This window comes from Neoarius graeffei, chromosome 23, assembly GCF_027579695.1.
Source record: "Neoarius graeffei isolate fNeoGra1 chromosome 23, fNeoGra1.pri, whole genome shotgun sequence".
In the NCBI taxonomy this organism is placed as follows: Eukaryota; Metazoa; Chordata; class Actinopteri; order Siluriformes; family Ariidae; genus Neoarius; species Neoarius graeffei.
In genome coordinates this window covers 52,624,268-52,651,238 of record NC_083591.1, presented here as the reverse complement: position 1 = coordinate 52,651,238, position 26,971 = coordinate 52,624,268, and the positions used below count along the sequence as shown (strand labels likewise).

Here is a 26,971-nt window from a genome sequence, read left to right as displayed (position 1 = left end):
AAGAGTTTATAACATCAACGAAACTGACTTCATGTTAAAACTGTTAATGTTATAGTCATGCTGTCTGTTGTTGCCCAAATGAGGATGGGTTCCCCTCGAGGTTTCTTCCTCATGTCGTCTGAGGGAGTTTTTCCTTGCCGCCGTCGCCACAGGCTTGCTCATTGGGGATAGATTAGGGCTAAAATTAGCTCATATTTTAAGTCGTTCAAATTCTGTAAAGCTGCTTTGCGACAATGTTTATTGTTAAAAGCGCTATACAAATAAACTTGACTTGACTACTTTGCCATTCACTTTCACTAACAAATCAAATACTCTGCTGCACGTAATTAGGTGGTGCCCCTTTTAGCCACTCCACATCTAAAAACTCAGACATGCCAAAACCTGTAGGCCTAAATAATTCACCATAATTCTATTAATGACAGGCTACATTGTTGAATTCTCCAGAAACAAAATACAAGGCTTGGTGGAAAGGTGGAAAGCAAGGAGGTGAACCATTAACAGAAAATGAAGCGACTAAATATATATTTGAGAAATACGGAAACGTAAGCTATATGGGTATTTGGAGGGGGGACGAGACACCATACACCACAACAAAAGATATGCAACACTTTCACCCAAGAAAGGATTTTTTTTTTTAAAGCTGTGAATGTCGGACAGAAAACATTAGCATACAATACGTATATTTAAAAAGAAAAAGGATGTATAAATGGAGTTTCAAGGTACAGACATTTGCCACAAGAAGGGGCCAAACAAAGCATATAACGAATACCTTAACATCTTCATTTAGCTTTAAATGGACAATCTTTCCACCCCCTGGAAAGTGTATTCAATAATAAGCTGATAAAAGCTCTTTTGTCAAGTGAATGACTTGCTATTATTATTCCCTATAAACGCATTAATAATACATCCTTGAATTATGGTAGTAATAATAGCAGCATGAATCTAGGTCAAGGAGTTTGTCCTTTTCACCTGGGGCTAAACTCGAACACGGAACGGGCTTTAAGCCCTGTGTGAACATCTTTGGCTTTTAAGGGATTTACATCCAAAACCTACAACCTATATATTATTCCAAAACCTTGGTGTCTATTGCAGATGTATTTGCTTCACATGGAAACTGCTCCACCTACTGTTACAAGTAGTAGTACACGGACAACAAAAAGACCGATAGTCCCACTTTTAATTTATTCATCATTAACTATAAATAATAAATAGCCAAGAAGAGGTGGAAAAAGACCAACATTGATACCAGTCTCCTCTAGTCTTCCAATACATAATTAGGATTAACCACTAGGAAAGGGTCTTCCTCCGTAACAGGCTCTTCTCCTTCATCTGTGATGACCTTCAGGCCAGTTTTGGTCAATTCTATGATGATATGGTCCTGTGATATAAAAATAAAGAAAGTATAAACATTAACACCCAAAGTGACAAGATAGAATATCTTTATATGTACTTCAGCTAAAACTGGCCTACCAGAATTACCAGGTCACCTGCTTAAGAAATTTGTTCTGTTTTACGATGACGTATTACAACCCCGATTCCAAAAAAGTTGGGACAAAGTACAAATTGTAAATAAAAACGGAATGCAATAATTTACAAATCTCAAAAAGTGATATTGTATTCACAATAGAACATAGACAACATATCAAATGTCGAAAGTGAGACATTTTGAAATTTCATGCCAAATGTTGGCTCATTTGAAATCTCATGACAGCAACACATCTCAAAAAAGTTGGAACAGGGGCAATAAGAGGCTGGAAAAGTTAAAGGTACAAAAAAGGAACAGCTGGAGGACCAAATTGCAACTCATTAGGTCAATTGGCAATAGGTCATTAACATGACTGGGTATAAAAAGAGCATCTTGGAGTGGCAGTGGCTCTCAGAAGTAAAGATGGGAAGAGGATCACCAATCCCCCTAATTCTGCACCGACAAATAGTGGAGCAATATCAGAAAGGAGTTCGACAGTGTAAAATTCCAAAGAGTTTGAACATATCATCATCATCATCATCATCTACAGTGCATAATATCATCAAAAGATTCAGAGAATCTGGAAGAATCTCTGTGCGTAAGGGTCAAGGCCGGAAAACCATACCGGGTGCCCGTGATCTTTGGGCCCTTAGACGACACTGCATCACATACAGGCATGCTTCTGTATTGGAAATCACAAAATGGGCTCAGGAATATTTCCAGAGAACATTATCTGTGAACACAATTCACCGTGCCATCCGCCGTTGCCAGCTAAAACTCTATAGTTCAAAGAAGAAGCCGTATCTAAACATGATCCAGAAGCGCAGACGTCTTCTCTGGGCCAAGGCTCATTTAAAATGGACTGTGGCAAAGTGGAAAACTGTTCTGTGGTCAGATGAATCAAAATTTGAAGTTCTTTATGGAAATCAGGGACGCCGTGTCATTCGGACTAAAGAGGAGAAGGACGACCCAAGTTGTTATCAGCGCTCAGTTCAGAAGCCTGCATCTCTGATGGTATGGGGTTGCATTAGTGCGTGTGGCATGGGCAGCTTACACATCTGGAAAGACACCATCAATGCTGAAAGGTATATCCAGGCTTTAGAGCAACATATGCTCCCATCCAGACGACGTCTCTTTCAGGGAAGACCTTGCATTTTCCAACATGACAATGCCAAACCACATACTGCATCAATTACAGCATCATGGCTGCGTAGAAGAAGGGTCCGGGTACTGAACTGGCCAGCCTGCAGTCCAGATCTTTCACCCATAGAAAACATTTGGCGCATCATAAAACGGAAGATACGACAAAAAAGACCTAAGACAGTTGAGCAACTAGAATCCTACATTAGACAAGAATGGGTTAACATTCCTATCCTTAACCTTGAGCAACTTGTCTCCTCAGTCCCCAGACGTTTACAGACTGTTGTAAAGAGAAAAGGGGATGTCTCACAGTGGTAAACATGGCCTTGTCCCAACTTTGAGATGTGTTGTTGTTATGAAATTTAAAATCACCTAATTTATCTCTTTAAATGATGCATTTTCTCAGTTTAAACATTTGATATGTCATCTATGTTCTATTCTGAATAAAATACGGAATTTTGAAACTTCCACATCATTGCATTCCGTTTTTATTTACAATTTGTACTTTGTCCCAACTTTTTTGGAATCGGGGTTGTACATGTTAAAATGTTATTCTTTAATTAAGAAATCTTAAATTTTGGGTTGTTCCCCCGCAACTAACTAATGGCCTCCTTCAGTCTCGAAGACTATGGACTACACACTTTTGAGTGGCTTATTAAGCCGATTTTGGCATGGCAGTCTCTGCCACAGTTAGGGCATAGAAACTGTGTTGAAGGCAAAGGTAGCTGGTTGCGCTTCTTTCTCAGCTGTCTTTTCTCATCAACTCTTTGGCTAGAGGAAGACTCAAAATAGTCAATACCAGTCTTCACTGCTTGCTTCCATGAGACTCTGTCAGCGGCTTGCTTTTCCCAAGTGTTGGTGTCGATGTTGACGGCCTTCAGATCACATTTACAAACATCCTTAAACCGTAGCTTTGGCCTGCCAGTCGGACGCTTTCCTTCAGCAAGCTCACCATAGAGAAGATCTTTTGGTATTCTACCATCGTTCATGCGGACAACGTGCCCCAGCCAGCGCAAGCGTCTTTGTTTGATGGTGGCATACATGCTGATGGTCCCAGCTCTCTCAAGTATGATGTTGTTTGGTACTTTGTCTTTCCAGGTGATACCCAAGATGCTATGAAGACATCTCATATGGAAGCTATTCAATCGTCTTTCTTGGTATGCATGTAAGGTCCATGACTCGCAACCGTATAGTAAGGTACTCACAACACAAGCTCTGTAGACTTGTATCTTGGTGTAATCGGACAGGTATTTGTTTTCCCACACACTCTTTGTAAGCCTTGACATTGTTGTAGATGCTCTGCCAATACGCTTACTTATCTCTGCATCTAGTGATAAAGTATCAGATATTGAAGAGCCTAGATACACAAAGTCATGAACAACTTCTAGCTCATAGTCAGCAATTTTGATTGAGGGTGGGCAAGCTACACCTTGGCCCATAACTTGGGTTTTTTTCAGGCTGATGACGAGACCAAAATCTTGGCACGCGGAACTGAAGGAATCAATTAGTTTTTGCAGATCTTCTTCTGAATGAGTGGTGATAGCAGCATCGTCAGCAAAGAGAAATTCCCTGAGACATCTCACTTGAACTTTGGTTAGAGCTTTCAGACGGGAGAGATTAAAAAGCTTTCCATCTGATCTGGTGTGTAGATAAATGCCTTCAGTAAATGATCCAAATGCCTGTTTCAGCAGTACGGAAAAGAAAATCCCAAATAATGTGGGGGCAAGTACGCATCCCTGTTTGACTCCCTCTCAGTCACCAGAATAGTAGAGCGGCAGCTACAATTATCGACAGTCCATAATTTGACACACCTTTTCAGATTTACCAATAAAGAACAATTTTACAAAAGGTGAGCTTCAGTTACAACAGTTATTATTGGTTAATTAATCAACCGGAAGACCCCTCCCACCATCTCTCTTTGATCTTGTCGTCTGATGACACAGCTCGTTACCCGAGATGGAATTTTTTTTTTTTAGCATGATCAGCAATTTGAGGAAAACCCGGATGTTCTCGTCATCGGCAGGTAAGCACGGTGGAAAGATCATGGACATGTTTTTACTGATCAAATTCACCGATATTTCATGATCTCCTTGTCGAAACCTACGTTGTTTCTTACGCTTTCATTTGACAGTCGCCATTTTGCATCTAAATGCACGTTTGAGAAGTCACGTGAGGTGTCGATAATAGTGATCACGTTCGCCGGTGTCCACCATTATCGACACCCTGTGGAATTAAGTGACATTTACAACGGTTATGGCTCAATCTTTGTGTAACATTGCTGAAGTACTTTACATTTTTTAAAAAAAGTTGATTTATAATAATTTTTTCTGATTCATAACAGAATGGAATGTTTATAGAATATTTGGAATCCTATTGCAATAAATAGGATTAGACCAGAATTAAATTCCTAACATGTTAAAAATTACATGCTTGAAATATTCAGATTTATTTTATTTTATTTTTTTGCAGTTTGTTGTAAATATCTACCACATATTATAACATCAGTAGACATTTTATATTTTGGTTCGAGGAATGACGTGCGACCTTTGACCTGGATGTTCATGTGGTTACAATATCAATTGCCTGTTGACATTTATTGGTAAACTACAAAACTAGAAATTAATACAAACAACAACGAATGATTAACAAAATGTGATCTACGAAAATACTTAAAGTGGGTAGAAAGTGGAACAAAAAGATTTTCTGACGCAGGTTAAACATTACCAGTTCATTTGTTTACAAGCATTAGAATTACTTCCTCGTTTACATAAGCACCCACATCAATATATTTATATAAAAAGATATTTTGTACTAAATATAAGTCTATGTAAAACAAATTTTAAATAAGAACCATGTTTTGTTAACTTAATACCACATACCGATTTTTTTAAAATAAATAATCATCTGGATGTCGATAACTGTGGACAAAGGCGTCAATACTTGTGGAACAGTGTCACGTGATCTGATATGCCAAGTAATCAGGAATCAACTTTTTTTTTTTCCCCCCAGTGGAAGTCTGAGTAATTATTTATGCACAATTTACGTTTTGAAAGTCTTTTCAACTTTTGCAACAGCCAAAAGATCGTTAAGGTGTCGCTAATTGTAGCCGCCGCTCTAGTTTAGAAATACCTCACTCACTTTGCCCACTCAAGAAAACTGTAACCCAAAACTTCCCAATATGAATTCAGAGTTTCTACTTCAGCCTTAGAAAGCAGATGAGATTTAGACATTGATGTAAATTGTCGGTTAAGTCCACACTCACATAATGGATCAACCGCTGCAACACTTTCTCAATAAGATTCTTCCGGGCAATGAGTTCAGCCTCAGATTCAATCTCATCCTCAACTTCCTTCAAGTACCAGTTGATGAGCTCGCTCTTCTTTAGAGACGACTCTTCATCCACTGAAACATAGAAAAATACAGTTTCAGCTCACTTTTCATGATAAAATGGACTGTACTGTGAATTCTGCTTAAAAGAAGAGAGTCAATGGGCTTCCAGTGCACGCAAACTAGTTAAACCATCAATTATAAATAACTGATTATGTGGTAGATCATAGATAGATAGATCATAGTGACTCACATTGTTCCATTTGCTGTATGTGCAGCACCAGCAGGTTGGAGATTCGGCGATACTCTGCGAAGGACATGCGAAGAGCTGGTCTGGCTGGAGCAGCCTTCTCTTGCTGCTCTGCCTTACCAGTTTCCAAGGTCTCCACTGCATCACCAACAACACCATTCTGATCTACTCAGAAAGGACCAGAGGTAGGCCATTAACATGTTCATGTTTTCTGCTATGAATATACAATGACAATAATTAAGTTATTCCACGAAATTGAGTCGTACATGAGCTGATCGTGCCTTGTCGGCTACAAGTACGACAAGATTGAGTGGAATAACTGTTTTATTCTATCCATATTCACTGGATTTTGAGAAACAGAGCATTTTTATTTTTTGCAAATCCAAGAAATAAAATCTGTACACACAACGTCCGACAAAATTATTTCCACTTAGTATGTAAACAAACTGGCGAAATGACAGGAGCAATTTGTGAAAATGCTATAATAATAATAATAATAATAATAATAATTCTTGAAAAAAGATATGTTCTTACCATCAAATACTTTCTTTCCATATTTTGTTTCTTTTTTAGGGTTTTGTTTTCAAGTAGAGTTTTTATTTCGTGCTCGGTTGGTTCAGCAATATGCGCCGCCATTTTGTGTTTCTCTACTCGCGGTATATGAGCTAACAGTATTGCATGCTATCAAAACAAATGAACGAAACCCATTAGAAGGGAATAGAACATGTTTTTATTCCATCGAAAACGTGTCCTGTATGCATAATAATTAAGTTATTCTACAAAATCGAGTCATACATGGAGTTGATACGTGCCAAGTTGGCTATAAGCCATGTACGATAAGATAGAGTGGAATAATTATTTTATTCTATCCACATTTGACAAGCACTGCATTTTTGCAAATTCAGTAAATAAAAACTTTATACAAACCATCTGACAATCATTTCCGCTTAGAATGTAAACAAACTGGCAAAATGACAGGAACAATTTGTGAAAAATGCTATAATTCTTGGGAAAAAAAACCCCAATGTTCTTATCAAATATTTTAATTCCATATTTTGTTGCTTTTTTTTTTTTAATAATTTTGGGGTTTTCTTAGAGTAGTTTTGATTTCCTCCTTGGTTGGTTTAGCAATATGCTCCGCCATTTTGTTTTTCTCTACTCACGGTATATGAGCTGATATACTTGTAGTAGAGTAGCCAATCAGAGCACATGATTGCTCATATCCAGTGAACGTGGATAGAATAATAAATGATTACATTACAGGCATTTAGCAGATGCTCTTATCCAGAGCGACGTACGGGGAGCCGTTGGGGGTTAGGCGCCTTGCTCAAAGACGCTTCAGCTATGGATTTTTCTGCTGGTCGAGGGATTCGAACCAGCAACCCTTTGGTCCCAAAGCTGCTTCTCTAACCTTTATCCAATAGCTGCTCCATATGATTACAAATGACATAAATGATATGATTACCATTTTCTTCATCTTGTTCCTGGTCAAAGTTGATATCAGGCGAGTCAACACGAATGATAGACTTGTTCAGAAGTCGGAATGCTTCTTTTACATGTTTAGGTTGAACCTTGGGTGTTAAGAAGAGACGAACATTACCATCACAAAGAGTAACATATACGGTACGGCTGTATGTGGCAGTCTGGGAAAACCCATTGGATACTGCTGCTGCTGAATTCTGGCAAAACAATATGATGAAAGAAAAGAAAAGGTGGTTTTGTTAATGCTCGAAGGCTACTTGCGATTGAGAAACATGCAAATAAGAAACATGTTTATTAGTCTTGAGTTTTCCGAACTGTTCACTATGTGAAGGGTTTCCACAGGCTGCCGTACATTAAATTACAATTTATAGAGAGCAATTTAATTTCTATAAATACTGTACCGAGAAAGACTGGCTCCTCTTATTCTGGTTTCATTCTTTTGTTTTAATATAGATTGATCACTATTAGTTTAGGTGCCTTTAAAATCCTCTTGATATTATTTCTTGTTGAAAGCATTGTACAAATGGAGTTTAATTTGATCTAGAGGTACAGTCAAGCCGGAAAGTCTGCACACCCCTTTCACCTTCTCCACGTTTTATTACGTTACAGACTTATTCTACAATAGATTGAGTTCATTTTTTGTAACGAAATTCTACACAAAATAGCCCATAATGACAAAGTGAAAGCAGGTTTTTAGACATGTGCTAATTTATTAAAAATAAAAATGTTATATATATATATATATATATATATATATATATATATATATATATATATATATATATATATATATATATATATATATATATACACACACACACACACATACACCCATACCCTTTGAAATGACACCCAAAAGTGAGCTGAGGTGCATTTTGTTTCCACTGATACTACTTGAGATGTTTCTACAACTTAATTGGAGTCCACCTGTGGTAAATTCATTTGATTGGACATGACTGGGGATTGCCAACACCTGTCTTTATAAGGTCCCACAGTTGACAGTGCATGTCAGAGCAAACTCCAAGCCATGGGGGTCAAAGGAATTATCTGCAGACCTCAGAAACAGGATTGTGTCAAGGCATAGATCTGGAGAAGGGTACAAAAAATTGCTGCAGCTTTACAGGTCCCAAAGAGCAGAGTGGCCACCATCATTCGTAAATGGAAGAAGTTTGGAACCACCAAGAATCTTCCTAGACCTGGCCGCCCAGCCAAACTGAGCGATCGGGGAAGATGGGCCTTGGCCAGGGAGATGAGCAGAAACCTGAGGGTCACTCTGACAGAGCTCCAGCGTATCCTTGTGGAGATGGGAGAACCTTTCAGAAGATCAACCATCCAGGCAGCACTCTACAAATCAGGCCTTTATGGTAGAGTGGCCAGATGGAAACCACACCTTAGTAAAAGGCACATGGCAGCCCACTCGGAGTTTGCCCAAAGGCACCTAGAAGACTCTCAATCTATGAGAAACAAGATTCTCTGGCCTGATGAAACCAAAATTGAACTTTTTGGCCTGAATACCAAGAGTCACGTCTGGAGGAAACCAGGCACCGCTCATCACCTGGCTAATGCCATCCCTTCACAGTGAAGCATAGCAGTGGCAGCATCATGACGTGGGGATGTTTTTCAGCAGCGTCCTGATAGAGGGAAAGATGACTGCAGTTAAGTACACCGAGATCCTTGAAGAAAACCTGCTCCAGAGTGCTCTGGACCTCAAACTGGGGTGAAGGTTTACCTTTCAACATGACAATGACCCAAAGCACACAGCCAAGAGAACAAAGGAGTGGCTTCGGAGAAAGTCTGTGAATGTCCTTGAATGGCCCAGCCAGAGCCCAGACCTGAATCCAATTGAACATCTGTGGAAGGAGCTGGAAATGGCTGTGTACCAATGCTCCACATTCAACCTGACGGAACTTGCAAGGATATGCCAAGAGGAACCGGCAAAAATGTCCAGAGGCGTGTGCCAAGCTCATAGCTTCTTTCCCAAGATGCCTTGAAGCTGTAATTGCTGCCAAAAGGTGCATCAACCAAGTATTAGGCTAAGGGTGTGTACAGATATGTAACCCCTAAATAACCTATTTTTTCAGTAAAATAAAATTACATATTTTCTAAAAAAAACAAAACTGATTTCACTTTGTCATTATGGGCTATTTTGTGTAGAATTTTGTGACAAAAAATGAACTCAGTCTATTGTAGAACTAGAAAAGCACTCGGAGAGCGCAGACCTCCGCCAAGAATCCTTTTAAAAAAATCCAGGATCCAGAAGGTGATCCAGATCACTGCCAAAATTTAATGGATTGTTACTTGTGCCCAGTCACACCCCCGGAAAAAATTTCAGAGCAATCCGTTCATTATTTTTTCCATAATGTTGCTAACAGACAAACCAACAAACAAACTAACGCTACCGAAAATATAACCTCCTTGGCAGAGGTAATAATAATAGCTAGAATGCATTTCCAGAGAAAATGTGAAAGTGTGCTTGCTCAGGTGCGCCACCATGGCGACCCGGCAAGAGAGGCGACCGCATGCCCACACGACAAGTTTTGTGTCAACATGTGAAAGTTTGGCCAAGACACAAGGTGGATTCTCATATGGAGATGAAAGGCTGGCAAGGTTCTTTACAGAGACATCCCAGAGCATCACTAACATGAAAATGTAGATGTAATTCTAAATCCGTAAAGAGACAAAGACCCAAAACATGTTTTTGCTTATTGTGGCACCCCTAGTGGCCAAATGACACCAAATTTGATGAGGGTACATGAACTGGTGCCGAAAGTCATCAACAAATATAGTCTTGATACGTCAAAGCGTTTGAGATATGACCCAAAATACATTTTTGCTAATTGTGACGCCCCCTAGTGGCCAAATGACACCATATTTGATGAGGGTAGGTTGGATGGTGTCCAAAGTCATGCCACTAAATATGGTCTTGATACGTCAAAGCGTTTCCGTGATATGAGCTCACTTCCTGTTTGGTGGCTTCGCCATCGATTTTGATTGGCTGCCACGGGCGAACACTTTGACGTATGAGAGCGAAACGAATATCATTCATTAGGCATGGACTGGGGATCATGTGTGCCAAGTTTCGTGATGATCGGACAAAACATGCGGCCAGGGTCACTCCACATTCACTTTGGACAAAATTCAAAATGGCGGAAAATATAATTAGGCGGAGAATGACGTCATACGGTGCGTTGGAATCGTTTAGCTCCAAGGATTCCAACGGCACCAGACTTATGAAAATCGGACATACGGATCAAAAGTTACGTGCATGAACGCATGCAAGACTGTGATCAGTTGATGGCGCTAAAGCGTGAGATGTACCAACATGAAACTTGATGAAATCAATCAGGGTCCACTCCTCTATCAGTGTACCAAGTTTTATGACTTTACACCTTACGGTTTGGCCTACAGAAGGAAAAATCTGTTTTTTTGCATCGCGCGCCCATTCATTTCAATGGGGAAAAAAATTAATCCTTTAAAAAAAAAAAAAATCCAGGATCCAGAAGGTGATCCAGATCACCGCCAAAATTTTTTTTTTTTTGAACTTTAATTTTTTATTAAACAACACAGTACAGAACATGAAATTCCTTGACAAGACTATATAATAAGCCTAGCAGTGTAAATAACAAACATATTTGACCCTGCAGCACTCAGAGAGCAAAAAAACACAAAACATCAAGGCACATAATTTGGGTTTTCTCTCAAGTAAAGAGGTAATCTACTACAGGTGACCATCTCCTCAAAAAGACATCAGACCTCAATTGTAGTTGAGCAGACAAAGCCTCCATTTCATACACCTCCCTCAGCTTCTGTTTCCACTGAGTCACTGTAGGTGGCTGTGGTTTCCTCCAATTTAATGTCACTATTTTTCTTGCTGTCATCAATAGTATATGCAACAAATACTGTTGGTCTTTAGTGTACATGTTTTCAGGAGTCTGATCGAGTAGGAATTGACTTGGGTTAAATGATAAGTCAATGTCCAAAATTTTATCTATCTCATTCTTTATGCCCTGCCAGAAAAAAATGATCTCTGGGCAATCCCAGAATATATGTGAATGGTCTCCGACCTTTCCACACTCCCTCCAGCAGTTCATTACATCAGGATCATTTATAAATGTTGAAACCACCAGGGGTGTCTTAAAGAACCTTGTCTTCATCTTCCAATCAAACTCCTTCCACATGTTACTATTAATGCCCTTGTGACATCTCATACATATTTTTTCCCATTCATCGTCCTCAATCACGATGTTTAGTTCTAGCTCCCATTTCCTTTTAATGTAAAAAGTATTACCTGGTATGTCCAACATCAAGTTTCGATAAATATGAGAGACATGATTTTTGGTAGGTGACTTATGTTTGATTATATTAATGAAGTATTTTTCCATGTTTGTTGGAGTATTTTTAATTGTATTCCAATCTTTATGGTTCATAATGTAATGCCTAATCTGAAAATACCTAAACATATCAGTTTGGGCTAATAAGAATTTATCCTGGAAATATGAAAATGGCTGTAAAATATTATCACAAAATAATTGATCAATAATCTTTAAGTCTATTTGTGCCCATCTCTTAAAAGTGATATCAGTAATTGAAGGTGGAAATTCTGGGTTTCCAACTATTTGCATGGCCCTCGAAAGGGCATCTGTCCCCCTAATTCTCTTTTGAACTGTCAACCACACATTTAAAGTGTGTTTCACCCATATATTCTTAATTGTCACCTTCTTTTGAGACTGCTTACTAAGGAAAGCCAAAACAGATAAAGGTATGCCTGGTAGTGAATTTTGTTCTATATCAACCCATCCTGTCTCTGTGTCCGTACTAATCCAGGCTACTATCGCATTTAATTGCGCTGCCCAGTAGTAGTGTTTTATATTAGGGAGGCCAAGGCCACCCCTATCCTTCCCGAGAGTAAGTGTTTTAAGTCTCACTCTTGGTCTCCTATTCTGCCATATAAATTTAGATATAAGCCTGTCTAACATATTAAAAGCTGATGTCGGAATCCTGATTGGAAGAGACTGAAACAAGAATAAAAGTCTTGGCAGGAGACTCATTTTAACAGCCTCCACCCTACCCAGTAGAGACAGGGGCAGCACATCCCACCTCACCAGATCATCTCTCATTGTGTCAAATATTTTTTTATAATTTGCCTGATACAATCGTGTTATTTGGGGAGTGAGTGTGACCCCTAGATATTTAAAGCCCTGTTTAGATTGACGAAAGGACACTGTATCATCCAGCTGGCTAGGCCAAGTCCCAGAGATCATCATTGCTTCCGACTTGGAGCAGTTTATTTTATAACCAGACACTTGACTATATTCATTGAGATTTTGTAAAAGAGACGGAATTGAGGTGATAGGGTTTTCAATAAATAATAATATATCATCAGCATATAAAGCTATCTTATGTTGATTACCACCCTCATCTCTTATTCCTTGTATATGGGGATTACTTCTAATTAATTCGGCTAAGGGTTCGATACTAAGAGCGAATAGTACTGGTGAGAGTGAGTCCCCTTGCCTAGTCCCCCTTCCCAGCTCAAAAAATTCAGAACATTGGCCATTAACTCTAACTCTCGATCTCGGGTTCGTATAGAACACTTTAATCCAGCTAAGAAATGTTTACCGCCAAAATTTAATGGATTGTTACTTGTGCCCAGTCACACCTCTGGAAAAAATTTCAGAGCAATCCGTTCATTACTTTTTCCGTAATGTTGCTAATGCCGCTTTTCCACTACAAACGCGGCTGAGCCGTGCCGTGCCGAGTCGAGCTGAGCGGGGCTGTTGGAGTTGCATTTTGACTACAACCGCGCTGAACCGTGCTGGCTGGAAGTGGGTGGACACATTGGGTGGAGTTAGCGAAAGTGGGTGGACGTCATGTGATGCCGTTAAGCAGCGCAAACAGTGACATCAGTGACAGTGGCGGAACAAGTCAGAGCCGGGCCGGGGGCGGGGCAAATGACCGGGCCCTTTATTAAAGCTTATCATAACATCATTTTAGGCTACAAAAACGAAGTCCTTCAAACGAACATGTAACTCAGAAACAAAAAACATTAGGATACTGTACATGGCTCATAATAAAACATCAATAGCCTATACTGCGCACATTATTTGAAGGGCATACGAATGAGCGCTCAGAGGTTGCAACGGTGACAGGAAGAGCCATGTACAGTATCCTAGTGGTCTTTTAAGCGGTAGTCTCACGACCCGAATAGTAAACAATAAACATGGAGGACATGGAGTCGTTAGTGTTGCTGGTCTTGGTGCTGTGGCTTGTTGTCACCGACAACGCCAACAGATACTGGCAAGAGCGTATAGATGAGGCGAGGCGCATAAGGCTTCAGAAATTCTCGTAATTCATAATTATTCTCCTTCCGGGTTTGCGGTGTTTACAGATCCCAGCGCGCTCGCGGGGCGTGTGTGGGCATGTGAGGACACTCCTCCTCACCAATCAGTGCACAGGGGAGTGTCTGCTCACGCCCCCAACCTCACTCGGCACGGCTTGGCTCGCTTCAGCCCCACTCCAAAACGGTGCGAGTTTTAGGGGCTAAGCAGGGCTGAAACGAGCCGAGTCGTGCTGGTTTTTGGTAGTCGAAACGCGAGCCGTGTCGGGCTGAAGTGAGCTGAAGCGAGCTGAAGTGAGCTGAAAAAGGGTAGTGGAAAAGGGCCATAACAGACAAACAAACAAACCAACCAACGCTACCGAAAACATAACCTCCTTGGCGGAGGTAATAAGTCTGTAATGGCCCGGTCACACTGCCCAAACTTTGCTGGAGTGTTCCTTGAATGGTAGGGAGGGGGGGCCGAATTTCGACAATGCTCGTCACCGCGCACAAAATGGGAAAAAAATCGAAAACACGGGCGTTGGCTTAGCGGTGCACCGCTGAAGCCGGCGTTGCTTTAGCGTTGGTTTAGCGGTGACGCGAGCGTTGGTATAGCGGCGTTCTGCGCATGCGGGCTTTGGCTCGGCGGGGGTATAAAGTTGGTTTAGCACCAATCATAGCAAGTCTCTCAGCATCCATGGTGATACAGTTTTACTGTAACTTTGAGCAAATTCGATATAGATGAGGTCTGAACTCAACGGCAGCTCGATTCCAAATGAGCTCCTGGTCCATTTCTCCCCGTATTTATAGCCAAATTCTGGTCCCGCTCCGACACCTCTATACCAACGCCAAACCAAAGTTCATCGCCGCCATGGATAGCTACTTCAACGCCCGACACCGTTCCAGCAACCCTGTGTCCGCTCGTAAAACGCTTACAACCGCTCCACCGAAGTTTGTGCAACGTTTAATCGCCGCCCGGGCAACGCTGGCGAAGCAGCGGTGGTCCAGCGTTCAAGATTTCTGCGTTGGCCTAGCGGACCCAAGCGTCCACGAACTTGCGTCTAGCGGTGCCAAACTTTGACTGGGCGTTGGTGGAGCGGGGGTGAATTTTGCCGGGGCGGAAAATTGCCCCCTCCTCACCGCTCGCAATATTTTGTGCAGCTCAAAACTTTCGGAGTGGTAGGAGGGCCCCTCGAGAAACATCAGCGGTGGCCGAGCGTATACGGCGTTGCTTTAACGGGGGCCAACTTTTGTTAAATGGTGGTGAACGGTTACGAGCGGTGATGAATTTTTTTCACCGCTCCAGGAACGCTCCAGCAAAGTTCGGGCGGTGTGACCGGGCCATAACATAAAATGTGGAGAAGGTGAAAGGGGTGTGCAGGCTTTCCGGCTTGACTGTACACACACACACACACACACCAACCACCTGGAGTTTGTCAGACCTCGTCTGAGCAGTAGAGACGGGCCATGGCCTCAGACAGACGCAGCATGCTCTCCAGTTGCCGCACCGTGATTCGCCAAGCCGATTTAGCCGTGCCGCCTGCATCTCTCTGACGCAGCCGCTTATACTGCTCCACAACAAACTCCTGGGCCTCTGGGGTGATCTGGAAAACACAAGGCTTTATGGGTTAGGCAATGCAAATCAGCGTGTCGTGCAACTTGTCAGAATGTCGCACAGACCTTTGGCTGAAACTTTCGGGCAAACATGATGTATCTCTGGATGTCTTCTGCAGCATAGACACGTTCTACTGACTCCACATTCCTGGCGTGGAGGTCCACTATTCGCCTGGCTATGGCATAGTCAGTCACCTAAAAAATACCAACAATGCATCATTTATGAAATTATTTTAATATGTAGAGTTTAAAACTGCAGGCAAAGAACAAATTCAAATCAAGTATCGAAAATTTCACCTCATTGCATTCGTCCACCAGAATGAAGAAAAGGTCGAATCTGGACATGATCGGGGCAGACATGTTGACATTCTGCTTCAGAGACTTTGAGCGATTGTACCTGCCATCAATGGGATTGGCTGCTGCCAAGATAGAAGTTCGGGCATTCAAAGTAGCCTAAATATATACAGGCACAAGAAAGCGGGTCATGTTCTTTTGAACACTCCAATGACTTATTTAAAAAAAAAAAAAAAAAAAAAAACAGGTTAAGAAACATCAGTCAGGGTTAAAATATCACTTTAAAATAAATTGGACTCTTAATATGGATAAATAGAGAACACATCTAACCATTAGCGTTGCATTAAAAAAAAGACAAAATGACAAGTTATACTTTTATACACTTTAATACATTTTTAGAAATAATGGTTATATCCTGTATTATTCTATCCACATTCACTGGATATGAGCAATCGTGTGCTCTGGTTGGCTACTCTACTACTAGGATATCAGCTCATATACCGTGAGTAGAGAAAAACAAAACGGTGGCACGTGTTGCTGAACCAACCAAGGATGAAATAAAAACAAAAATACAAAAAACAAAAAGGCAACAAAATATGGAATGAAAGTATTTGAGGGTAAGAATTTCTTTTATATTTTTCAAGAATTATTATTATCGCATTTTTCACAAATTGCTCCTGTCATTTCGTAGGTTTGTTTACATTCCAAGCGGAAATGATTTTGTCGGACGTTTATGAAGTTTTTATTTATTGAATTTGCAAAAATAAAAATGCCCCGTTTCTCAAAATCCAGTGAATGTGGATAGAATAAAACAGTTATTCCACTCAATCTCGTTGTACATGGATTATAGCCAACTCGGTGCTACGCGCCTCATCGGCTATCAGCTCATGTACGACTCAATTTTGTGGAATAACTCTTAAATACATACCGTCCTCTGCTCCAGTCACAGACAAAGCTGTTTCGTTAAAATTTCCAACACGAGAAAATCTTCAGGAATGAGGAATTCATGTTTTCCAGTTTCTCAGTAACATGACAAGCTGAATTTTTTGCGAAAGTAAAATAAATAAAAAAGGAGATGCTATGTGATGGAACAACTGTTTATAGCTGCTGTATTGTAACAGGAAGTAATTGCTTTGCAGCTGTTACACAATATTAAACAACTATAAACAGATAAAACGTATAAACTGTTGTAAAGTAATACATTTTAAAATGTTAGCAATGTTTTCTGTTTCCGGTTGAGAGTACATCGTGCGCGTTCTGGCTGCCGCTTCTCACCGGAGCTTTTTTGTTTTATTTTATTTATTTTTCTATTTTTTTTCTGTGTTTGTGTAGTTTGATGTTTGAGTGTTTTGTCCACCGGTTGTGGTGTAGCTCCGGACCTAGTTTTGGGCGTCGGTTCCCTCCAGGCCTTGGTTCACTGTGGGCGATGCCTGCGCTCCCAGCTATGGACTGCAGTGAGCTCGTTGCTCATTTTACATCGTGGTTGTCCAGCGCCCTGCGCTTTAACGCTTCGCGTGATGTTCCGAGCGATGTTGCTTGGTGGTGTCACGGCAGCTGTGCAGGCGGTTTGGGACACACCAGCGCTTTGCGTGGTGGAGCTTCTCTGCTCGCTGTGTGGATCCATGGCGTGGTGTTCGAGCGATGTTGCTGACGGCGTCGCGGCGGCGGTGCTGGAGATGCGGGACTTGTTTTCGTACGCCTTTTGGTGGGACTGTGGCTGCTACATCACGGGAATTACATCCTGACCCCTACTTGGTGGACTTTTTACCTTTTATTTTATTTTTCTTATTTATTTTTTTTCTTTGTCTACTATTGTAAAGCGTCCTTGGGTTTCTTGAAAGGCACTATATAAATTTAACTTATAATTATTATTATTATTATTATTATTATTAGCCATGGTAAGAGATGACTAATTAAAAAAAAAAACCTTGATGGACATGATGTTGAGTATTTTTCTATAACATTATATCCCAAAGTGTGTTAAGAATAAACGTCCCATTCTTCAGCAGTAATATTTGGAAAAAGCCTTTATTGTATTGTGGTGTGCAACGTTTGACACACAGTCTGATTGGGGAGGTGATAAAAAAGCCTCACCCACACAGCTACTCCAGTCTACTGACTAAATCCTTTGGAAGGCAAAAATGTATTCGGATAAACACCACCATGTCAATCCTACAGTGCATAACCATGGACGTTCTTGCTGATTGTGATCATCGCGCACTTTCTGATTCTATACCTTGACTCCAGCCTTGGTGATGGAGATGGTCTGCTGCTCCATGGCTTCATGAATGGCCACTTGGTCCTTCAAGTCCATCTTATCAAACTCATCAATACAGCACACTCCCTGATACAGGAAGTAAAAGGTAAAAGCATAGATATTTAGCACCAAGTTTAAAAAAAAAAAAAACTTCTGAAATTTAACGACTTACATTGTCAGCCAACATGAGAGCTCCAGCTTCGATGACAAACTCATGCGACTCCTCGTCTTTGACCACAGCAGCAGTGAGACCGGCAGCGCTGCTGGCTTTTCCGCTCGTATACACCGCCCTGGGAACAAATTCTTCAACATGCCTGAGAGAGAAAACAGAGTTGTCAATAGTTACATTATTTTTTTTCTTAACAGTTTACTCAGAAGGCAGCACGGTGGTGTAGTGGTTAGCGCTGTTGCCTCACAGCAAGAAGGTCCGGGTTCGAGCCCCGTGGCTGGCGAGGGCCTTTCTGTGCGGAGTTTGCATGTTCTCCCCGTGTCCGCGTGGGTTTCCTCCGGGTGCTCCGGTTTCCCCCACAGTCCAAAGACATGCAGGTTAGGTTAACTGGTGACTCTAAATTGACCGTAGGTGTGAATGTGAGTGTGAATGGTTGTCTGTGTCTATGTCTCAGCCCTGTGATGACCTGGCGACTTGTCCAGGGTGTACCCCGCCTCTCGCCCGTAGTCAGCTGGGATAGGCTCCAGCTTGCCTGCGACCCTGTAGGAGGATTAAGCGGCTAGAGATAATGACATGAGATGAGTTTACTCAGAATTCCACAGCAGTGCATTGTGCTTACTTGAGAAACTGGCTTTTTGAAGTACTGGGATCACCGATAATGCAAACATTGATGTCTCCTCTTAGAGACGTTCCCTCCATGGTTGTCTTGGCGACGCCACCGAAAAGCATGAGCAAAATCCCACGCTTGATTTCATCATTCCCTGCAAACAGTTTTATAGGTTTTATCCATCATGAACTACATTAACAAAATATCTTCATACAGTACTTCCAACTCTACATTCCAGGGTCTTCTAGGGAATTGGAATAAAAAACCTAGGGCTGTCAAATAACTCAACGGTACAGCAAGTACACACCATGGATGGTAGGGAAGAGGCTGGTGCACAGGTTGTGGTAGAGGTTCTTGTCCTGGCTCATCTTGAACACTTTCTCCCACTCCTGCACGGTCATCTGATTCTTCATACACTCTGCACTCTGATCTTCCTGATGCAGCTCCTGCCCTCCAAACTGCACAAAAAAAAAAAAAAAACATTAACAACATTTTGTTCCCATGGTATCTTACACCAAGTGAACATCCATGGTTTTTGGAAAAACTTCAACGTGATCTTTGCATGAAGCATGGCAAAGCGTGTAAGCAATCTCAGCCACGTTTCATGGAGAACTGAAACCCTTGGCCTCACCCTGGGGTTTGTCGGCGCAACATGGTTGGCCAGAAAGGCCAGTCTGTAGGACAGCTCCCGGACTCCTAAAGCCTTTAAGCCTTGGATCCCATCAGCCTCAAATCCTTCCTTTCCAGTCACTCTGCTGCTGGTCTCTGCCCTTGTGCCTGTAGCACACACACATTATATTTATTTAGAATACAAAATCAATGCCACCATGTGTACCAGCATCTATTTTGGACTTCAAACATCTGTATTCAGATTGAAACCCAAAATGGACATGGTCTAAACTGGAATGAAATGTATTTCTAAACCTTTCACTCAAAATTTTTGTTTAGGGATCAATCAAGTACCTCCATCCATCCTTCTTCAAGTGCCAGATCAGAGTCTGATGTTGGCGACCATGTTTTTGAAACCAGTTCTATCCACTGAGCTCTATATAAAATCTGGAGAGCTCATAGCCTATCCCCCGATGTAAAGATGAGTGAAGCCATCTGACCACTCACGTCACGTGTATTTGACTTGTGTGTTAAACCGTTGTATCCGATCAAACCTGCCCCAAGGAAAGTATCTCCTGACTTTTTTCCCCCCTTTCATTGCCTCCTCTTATTTTCTCAACTTTACCCCCATTCCTTACATGTCTTTATAGCGCTCCGCTTCACTGTTATTTTTTTCCCTTTTCCAGTCCAGTCTCTGATCATTTTTTGAACGACTCTTTTACTACTATAATTATTTCAACAGAGATTATTTCAGGTTCTATCCCACACCAACTGTAACAGGTCCACAGCTTTCATACCCGTTTCCAATGCCAGACTCTGCAGAAGGTCCTGTCTTTGTCTTCCTTGGCTTTTTCTTCCCTCCATGCATAATTTTTCAATTGAGTTTTCTCTGACTATGTCCAATGAACCTCTTTGACAGATAGTTCAAACGAGGTTCCTTGTTTCGTTGACCAACCCCAGTTTGTTCTTTATTCGATCCAGGATATTCTCTTCATTTTATGGTAAATCCACATCTCCATTGCGTCCAGGTGATTCACATCTTGTTTGCGCGGTGTCCACGACTCACATCCATAGGTCATGGCAGACCACATGTAGCATTTCATGAGTCTTTTCTTTGTGTTCATTGATCGGTATGTTTGTGAGGGTACTTGACATGTCTATAAATGTCTTCTTTGCTACTGTAATCCGTTTTCTGATTTCAGCGTTACATCTGCAGTCTTGGGTTCGGATGCTGCCAAGGTAGTTGAACTGTTCCACTTGTATTTCTTCGCCATCAAAAATGAGTTTGCATTTTGGGGGTATTTTATCTTTGGAGAATACCATCATTTATGTTTTCTTCTTGTTGATGTTCAACCCTCTGAACATCCATTCATCCATCAAATAATGCAATTTCAAATTTTTTAAATTTTGTTATGAATCTGGTTTGGTGAAAGGGAAGTCTTGTCAGTGCTCTTCCAGGAATTGCAGTTTACCTCACAGGATCCTCAAAATTACATATTGCTTCTTTAAAATACAGTTTTTGCTCTGGAGATGGAATTCAGAACAGTTGTCAGGTAAATGTAAAAAGAATACCGTGATCCTCACCCGAGAGAGCCATAGCAGACACATCTGGGACCACAATGAGAGTACCGGTGAAGTCACAACGGTCTCCGGCCTGTGCGGCCTCCACAGCTTCGGCCCTCAGAATCACCTCCACACTGCGCGGGATAGAGCCCCGGGGCAACTCCGCCTGAGTCTCCTGAATACGCACCTGAAACAAACATGGTGCTTTTCCACCCACAGGATTCTGGTGTTTGGTTGGGAAACATTCTGGGTTTTTCCCACTACAACAGTGCTAGTTCAGTACGAGTTGAGTTCCAACAACATGCTACTGGTATGAAAGAAAAGATCCAGTAATTGAGAATTTGCAGGAAATAAGTATTATCAGTACATAACTACTACACATCATATCACAAAAATCTTCTTCGCTTACCTTTTGGAAGTCGACAAAGCGCGACTTATTGGTGTCCAGCATGAACCTTCGGCGGTTGGCGCACACAGGGTTCTTACAGATGGTGGGCTGCGTGTATTTGAACTGCTGCTCTACATCTTTAATGACAGACTGGCAGTCAAGGCAGAGGAAAGTACCGCTCACCAGCTCCGGGTGAACAGGGTGTGTACGCACCACCTGTCCGCTGACACGCAGCAGAGTGCCGATACGTACAGTTGAAAGCTCACGGATCCTGCAGAGAAGGAATACAAACAGCAAAGCAAGCCAATCTTCTAGCTTGTGGAACAGATTAACAGAATCAGAGCCTTTGACTGTGATAATGGTGGATTATGCATAGCATACTAACCAATTCATTAGGAACCAATTAAAACATGTACAGCACACACAAGCAGTTCAGTAATTTGTATTCTTAGAAAATGGGACGTGAAATGCTTTACTTTTGTCTTGAAGGAAAATCAGAAAAGGCCACGTAGAACTCTTTGGAAGGTGGGATGTTCCCATGGTCCCGGGCAAAGTGGCGTACTGCTCTACAGAGAAACGGGTACACCCTAAAGACAAGATACACAGTAGATCAGGGGTTCCTTTAATCCTGCTTTAATTCAGGGGTTCTTGAACTTTTTCAGGAACTAAAACATTTCCTCAGCCCACTTCGTACATTTATTTAACAAACAAATTCCAAACCACGCCATGGGAAGCCATGGTCAAATGGTTAGAGAAACAGCTTTGGGACCAAAAGGTTACTGGTTTGATTCCCTGAACCAGCAGGACTGGCTCAAGTGCCCTTGACCAGGGCACCAAACCCCCAACTGCTCCAGCAAGTGTGGTGGCGTACCTTGTGTCTGATTAGCCAAAGAACAACTGCTGATGTGATTATCGGTTCAGGCAAGAACCAGGCCATAACTAAAAGCTACCTAATATTCAAATATTCAGCTCATCTCATCTCATTATCTCTAGCCGCTTTATCCTTCTACAGGGTCGCAGGCAAGCTGGAGCCTGTCCCAGCTGACTACGGGTGAAAGGTGGGGTACACCCTGGACAAGTCGCCAGGTCATCACAGGGCTGACACATAGACACAGACAACCATTCACACTCACATTCACACCTACGGTCAATTTAGAGTCACCAGTTAACCTAACCTGCATGTCTTTGGACTGTGGGGGAAACCGGAGCACCCGGAGGAAACCCATGCGGACACGGGGAGAACATGCAAACTCTGCACAGAAAGGCCCTCGCCGGTCACGGGGCTCGAACCCGGACCTTCTTGCTGTGAGGTGACAGCGCTAACCACTACACCACCGTGCCGCCCCAATATTCAGCTCATTATTTAAATTTGTACAATAATATTCTGCCTATTTATTTGCGCTATAGTGCTTTTTAATTCTGAACTTTTCACCAAAAAGACACATTACATCCAATTTAACGTTATTTATAGACTTGTTTTGAAGCAGAGGGTTGGATCAAACCCATTAAAAACACAAAAAGAAACCGAGTTAGGAGAAAATAGTTATTTGGACTGAATGGCCTAAAGTTCTCATGGACAAGATTATTAAACATCACTTGAATGGACAAAGCTACAGAGTCATAACGAAGACCGTAAACAACCCTGCCAGTTAAAATTGGTTCAATAATACGCAAGTGGAAAAAGTTTGCAGGACATGTAGGCCATGTACCACTTCACGTAAGACTTCACGACACACTCTCAGACTAATAAGGAAAGTAAGCGCGAAACTAGCATTCACAAGAAAAGAGTTGCAGGATGACCTGAAAACAGCAGGAACTACAGTTACACAGACAACAAACTGCACCGCAATCATCTCAGTTCCTACACTTCATGCTGAAAAAGAAGCCCAGAGATGCACAACTAACATTTGAACCCAAGCATGGACAAATTAGACAGATCAGAACTCAAAAACAGAACTCTTTAGACCAGGGGAGGGGGAATAAACCTTGACATCTAGATGTTTGGACCTCCACCAGTTTCAGGTTCAGTGTCAGGTTAATACTAAATCCGACTCACCTGTAGTACTCCTCCTGAATAGTGGTTGCCAGCTGTTGATTGTAGCATTCAACGTTGGCAAAGCTCACAGTCAGTGTGTTTCTTTCTGGTCGGATCAGCTCCTGAGCTTCTGCTAAATACAGCAGATCACCAATTTTATCCTGAAACCTAAATCATATCGAAGAAGTCCTTAGCTGAGGCTCATTTTCAAGTAGGTTTTATCAGATTAGAATTGCATAAAAAGTGTCTAATTTTCCTATAGGTCAATGATCTGAGCTCTGTTACATATACGCAAAGGATGGAGATACGTTTTAAGGTGCGAGGCTGAATCCAAATTGTTTCCCATTATGGTCACATTTTGGTCTGACTCATAAAGGATAATTAGAAATGTTAGAAAAGACGCGAGACGTTTTGACAGTGAAGGAGACTTTGGGCCAGGCTGGAGACAAATAATCCAATTTTTAAGAAACCACTTTCTTTTAGACTGTAGTTTTTGGTTGCTTTGACTCTGCTTGCAGTAGTGCAACAGAAAAGCGTTCGCACTATTATCAAAATATTACAAGATCAAATCCTGGCTGATGGTGCAATAACAGGTCAAGAGAGGTTGTGAGGGACATAGTTTCCCTTTCAATACTGGCCAATTATAGGCATCTAGTGCTCATGTATGAGGAAGAGGGATGATAGCACTTTCCTCTGAGTGTTAACATAACATGAGCAGCAGTTCAAAAAGATGACGTTGACTGGCTTCATGGGGCTTCATGTGTTAGCCTTAACCCTCATCAGCTGGTAGCTGTTGTATGGTAAGGGAAAGCTGGAAAGACCAAACTATGAAGAAAATGGGTTGAGCGAAAAAGTTGTTCTGAACATTGCTTCATTAATTGTAAAATTACACCTTCTATACATCCATCCATTCATCCATCCATCCATCATCTGTAGTTGCTTATCCTGTTCTACAGGGTCGCAGGCAAGCTGGAGCCTATCCCAAGAGGGGGTACACCCTGGACAAGTCACCAGGTTATCACAGGGCTGACACACTCATGGTCAATTTAGAGCCACCAATTAGCCTAACCTGCATGCCTTTGGACTGTGGGGGAAACCAGAGCACCCAGAGGAAACCCACGCGGACACGGGGAGAACATGCAAACTCCACACAGAAAGGCCCTCGCCAGCCGCTGGGCTCGAACCCAGGACCTTCTTGCTGTGGGGCGACAGTGCTAACCACTACACCCCCATGCCGCCCCTTGTATACATTATATACTGCAATATTGGTGGAAGAAATGCGAATAATTTGAGATATGCAGATGATACTGTACTGCTTGCAGAGTCACAGAAGGAACTGCAAGAAACTGTCAACAAAGTGAAAGAGAAGAGTGAACACTATGGCCTGAGAACGAACATAAAAACAAAAACAATGGCTATTAGCAGAGATGAAACACCAGATGTGAAGATAACTCTGGCTGGGCAGGTATTAGAACAAGTGAAAGAGTTTACCTACCTGGGTCAGATCATAACAGATGCGAGTGTGAGATAAGAAGGAGGACAGGAATTGCAAAGACAAATTTCAACAAGAGAAAAAAAAACCGTGTTAACATCAAGAAAGCTCAAGTTACAGTAGCTCTCTGACACAGGATGCTCAGATGCTACATATTATCTACTTTATTGGATGCATCAGAGACACGGACCACAAACAAGAAGACTATAGGTAAGTTAGAGGCTTTTGAAATGTGGACATATAGAAGAACGTTGGATCTCTCATACACTGAAAGAAAGAAGTCCTGGATATGGTGGGAGAAATGAGAAAGCTAGTATGGAAAGGAAGCACGTCTGTGAAGATTCTCAGTCATCCAGGTCATAGTAACTGTGGGTGGTAAAAGAGAGCAACTGGACTTGCTTGAAGATTCTTGAAGACGTTTCACCTCTCATCCGAAAGGCTTCTTCAGTTCTGTCTGACTAGTAGGGAGTATCAGGTATTTATCCTCTCATGGATGAAAAGCTCATCTAAGGTGTCGTTGAGTCATTCTGTTGGTGTGGGTCACTGGGGGCTGAATGTGAATGGCCTCGAGAGTCATTAAGGTGATCAATGGAATGCTGATTCTCTCTGTTTTCAGTGGCTCACAGGAGGACAGAGAGAATCAGCATTCCATTGATCACCTTAACGGGCAATCCATTGATCACCCTAATGACTCTCGAGGCCATTCACATTCAGCCCCCAGTGACCCACACCAACAGAATGACTCAACAACACCTTAGATGAGCTTTTCATCCACGAGAGGATAAATACCTGATACTCCCTACTAGTCAGACAGAACTGAAGAAGCCTTTCGGATGAGGGGTGAAACGTCTTCAAGAAAGTCCAGTTGCTCTCTTTTACCACCCACAGTTATGGAAAGGAAGCTGCAATACTTCGGACAAGAGCAGATGAGATGCAACGGCAGCTTTTCGAAGGCAAAGTAGAGGGTAAGCGGAGAAGAAAGAAACAATGAAAGACATGGATGGGTGATATTACAGACTGGATGAAAATGAACTATGTCCAATGTGCCTGGACGGCTCAAGACAGACAGAAATGGAGATCCATGATTGTTGACCTTCTGAGATGATGATGACACTAATGAATGAATGAATGAATGAATGAATACATTACATCATCTGTTTAAGGAAGAAAAAAGGGTACTAACAATAAAAATGAAAGCAAGTAAAAATACATTCGAGCATTAGAATGGCGTTTAAAACGGATTAAGACTCATGAGTGCCCTCTAGAGGTGCAATATCGCATCTGCAATCATTTAGAGATCCCTGTAAATGCATCCAGTGATGATAATGATAATAATAGGAATTGTGTTTGAGTTGTAGAATATTTTCTGTTAACTCTGACTTCATTTGTCCAAAACCGACTCAAAGCTTGCAGGGAAGCCCTGACTTACTCCTCCAAAAACTCTAGAAATAATTTTTGACATTTTTCAGCGAGATCATCCCGGATTTGCACGCCTGTGGTGGTAGTTTCTGGAGCAGGATCCATTTCCAGCACAGAGAAGAGAAGAGCAGAGCAGAGCAGAGCAGAAACCCACAGCCACACCTGAAAGCTATGCTGAGGGGGCGGGGAAAGCGGCTAAATGACGTCACCTGCTACACACCTTGAGCACACCTGCCGGTCTCTGATTGGCTCCTGGATCTTCAGTTTCTCAGAACCTAAAGCACAAACTTTAACCATCATCGAGTGTGACTGGTTTAAATCTTTCAGAACAAAACATTATTGAATTCATTCTCTCACACACAGATTTTGATTATAGAACAACAATCTGAGTGATAACAGGAACAAACTTGCTTGGCAGATGCTACACAAGATGAAATGTAATTATTTACTCTTAAAAAAAAGTATGACGTGCTGTTCTTTATTACATATAAAATTACAATATTTTTAACAAATTATTAAATGAGTGGGAAAACAACCAACTTCA

General features: G+C 41.7%; 1 protein-coding gene across 1 annotated transcript; it reads right to left on the bottom strand.

Annotated features, from left to right (window-relative positions):
• Positions 1–1,255: 1,255 nt before the first annotated feature.
• mcm6l (MCM6 minichromosome maintenance deficient 6, like) lies at positions 1,256–26,532 on the bottom strand. The gene is made up of 17 exons (XM_060905465.1): positions 26,438–26,532; positions 23,538–23,684; positions 21,958–22,068; positions 21,503–21,752; positions 21,115–21,280; positions 19,553–19,698; positions 19,229–19,379; positions 18,934–19,075; positions 18,318–18,459; positions 18,125–18,232; positions 15,892–16,047; positions 15,661–15,789; positions 15,423–15,584; positions 7,648–7,753; positions 6,186–6,350; positions 5,868–6,007; positions 1,256–1,378 (listed from the first exon to the last, which is right to left on the bottom strand). Exons 1-17 carry the CDS (start codon positions 26,530–26,532, stop codon positions 1,256–1,258), a joined length of 2,439 nt encoding a protein of 812 aa, XP_060761448.1.
• Positions 26,533–26,971: the final 439 nt, after the last annotated feature.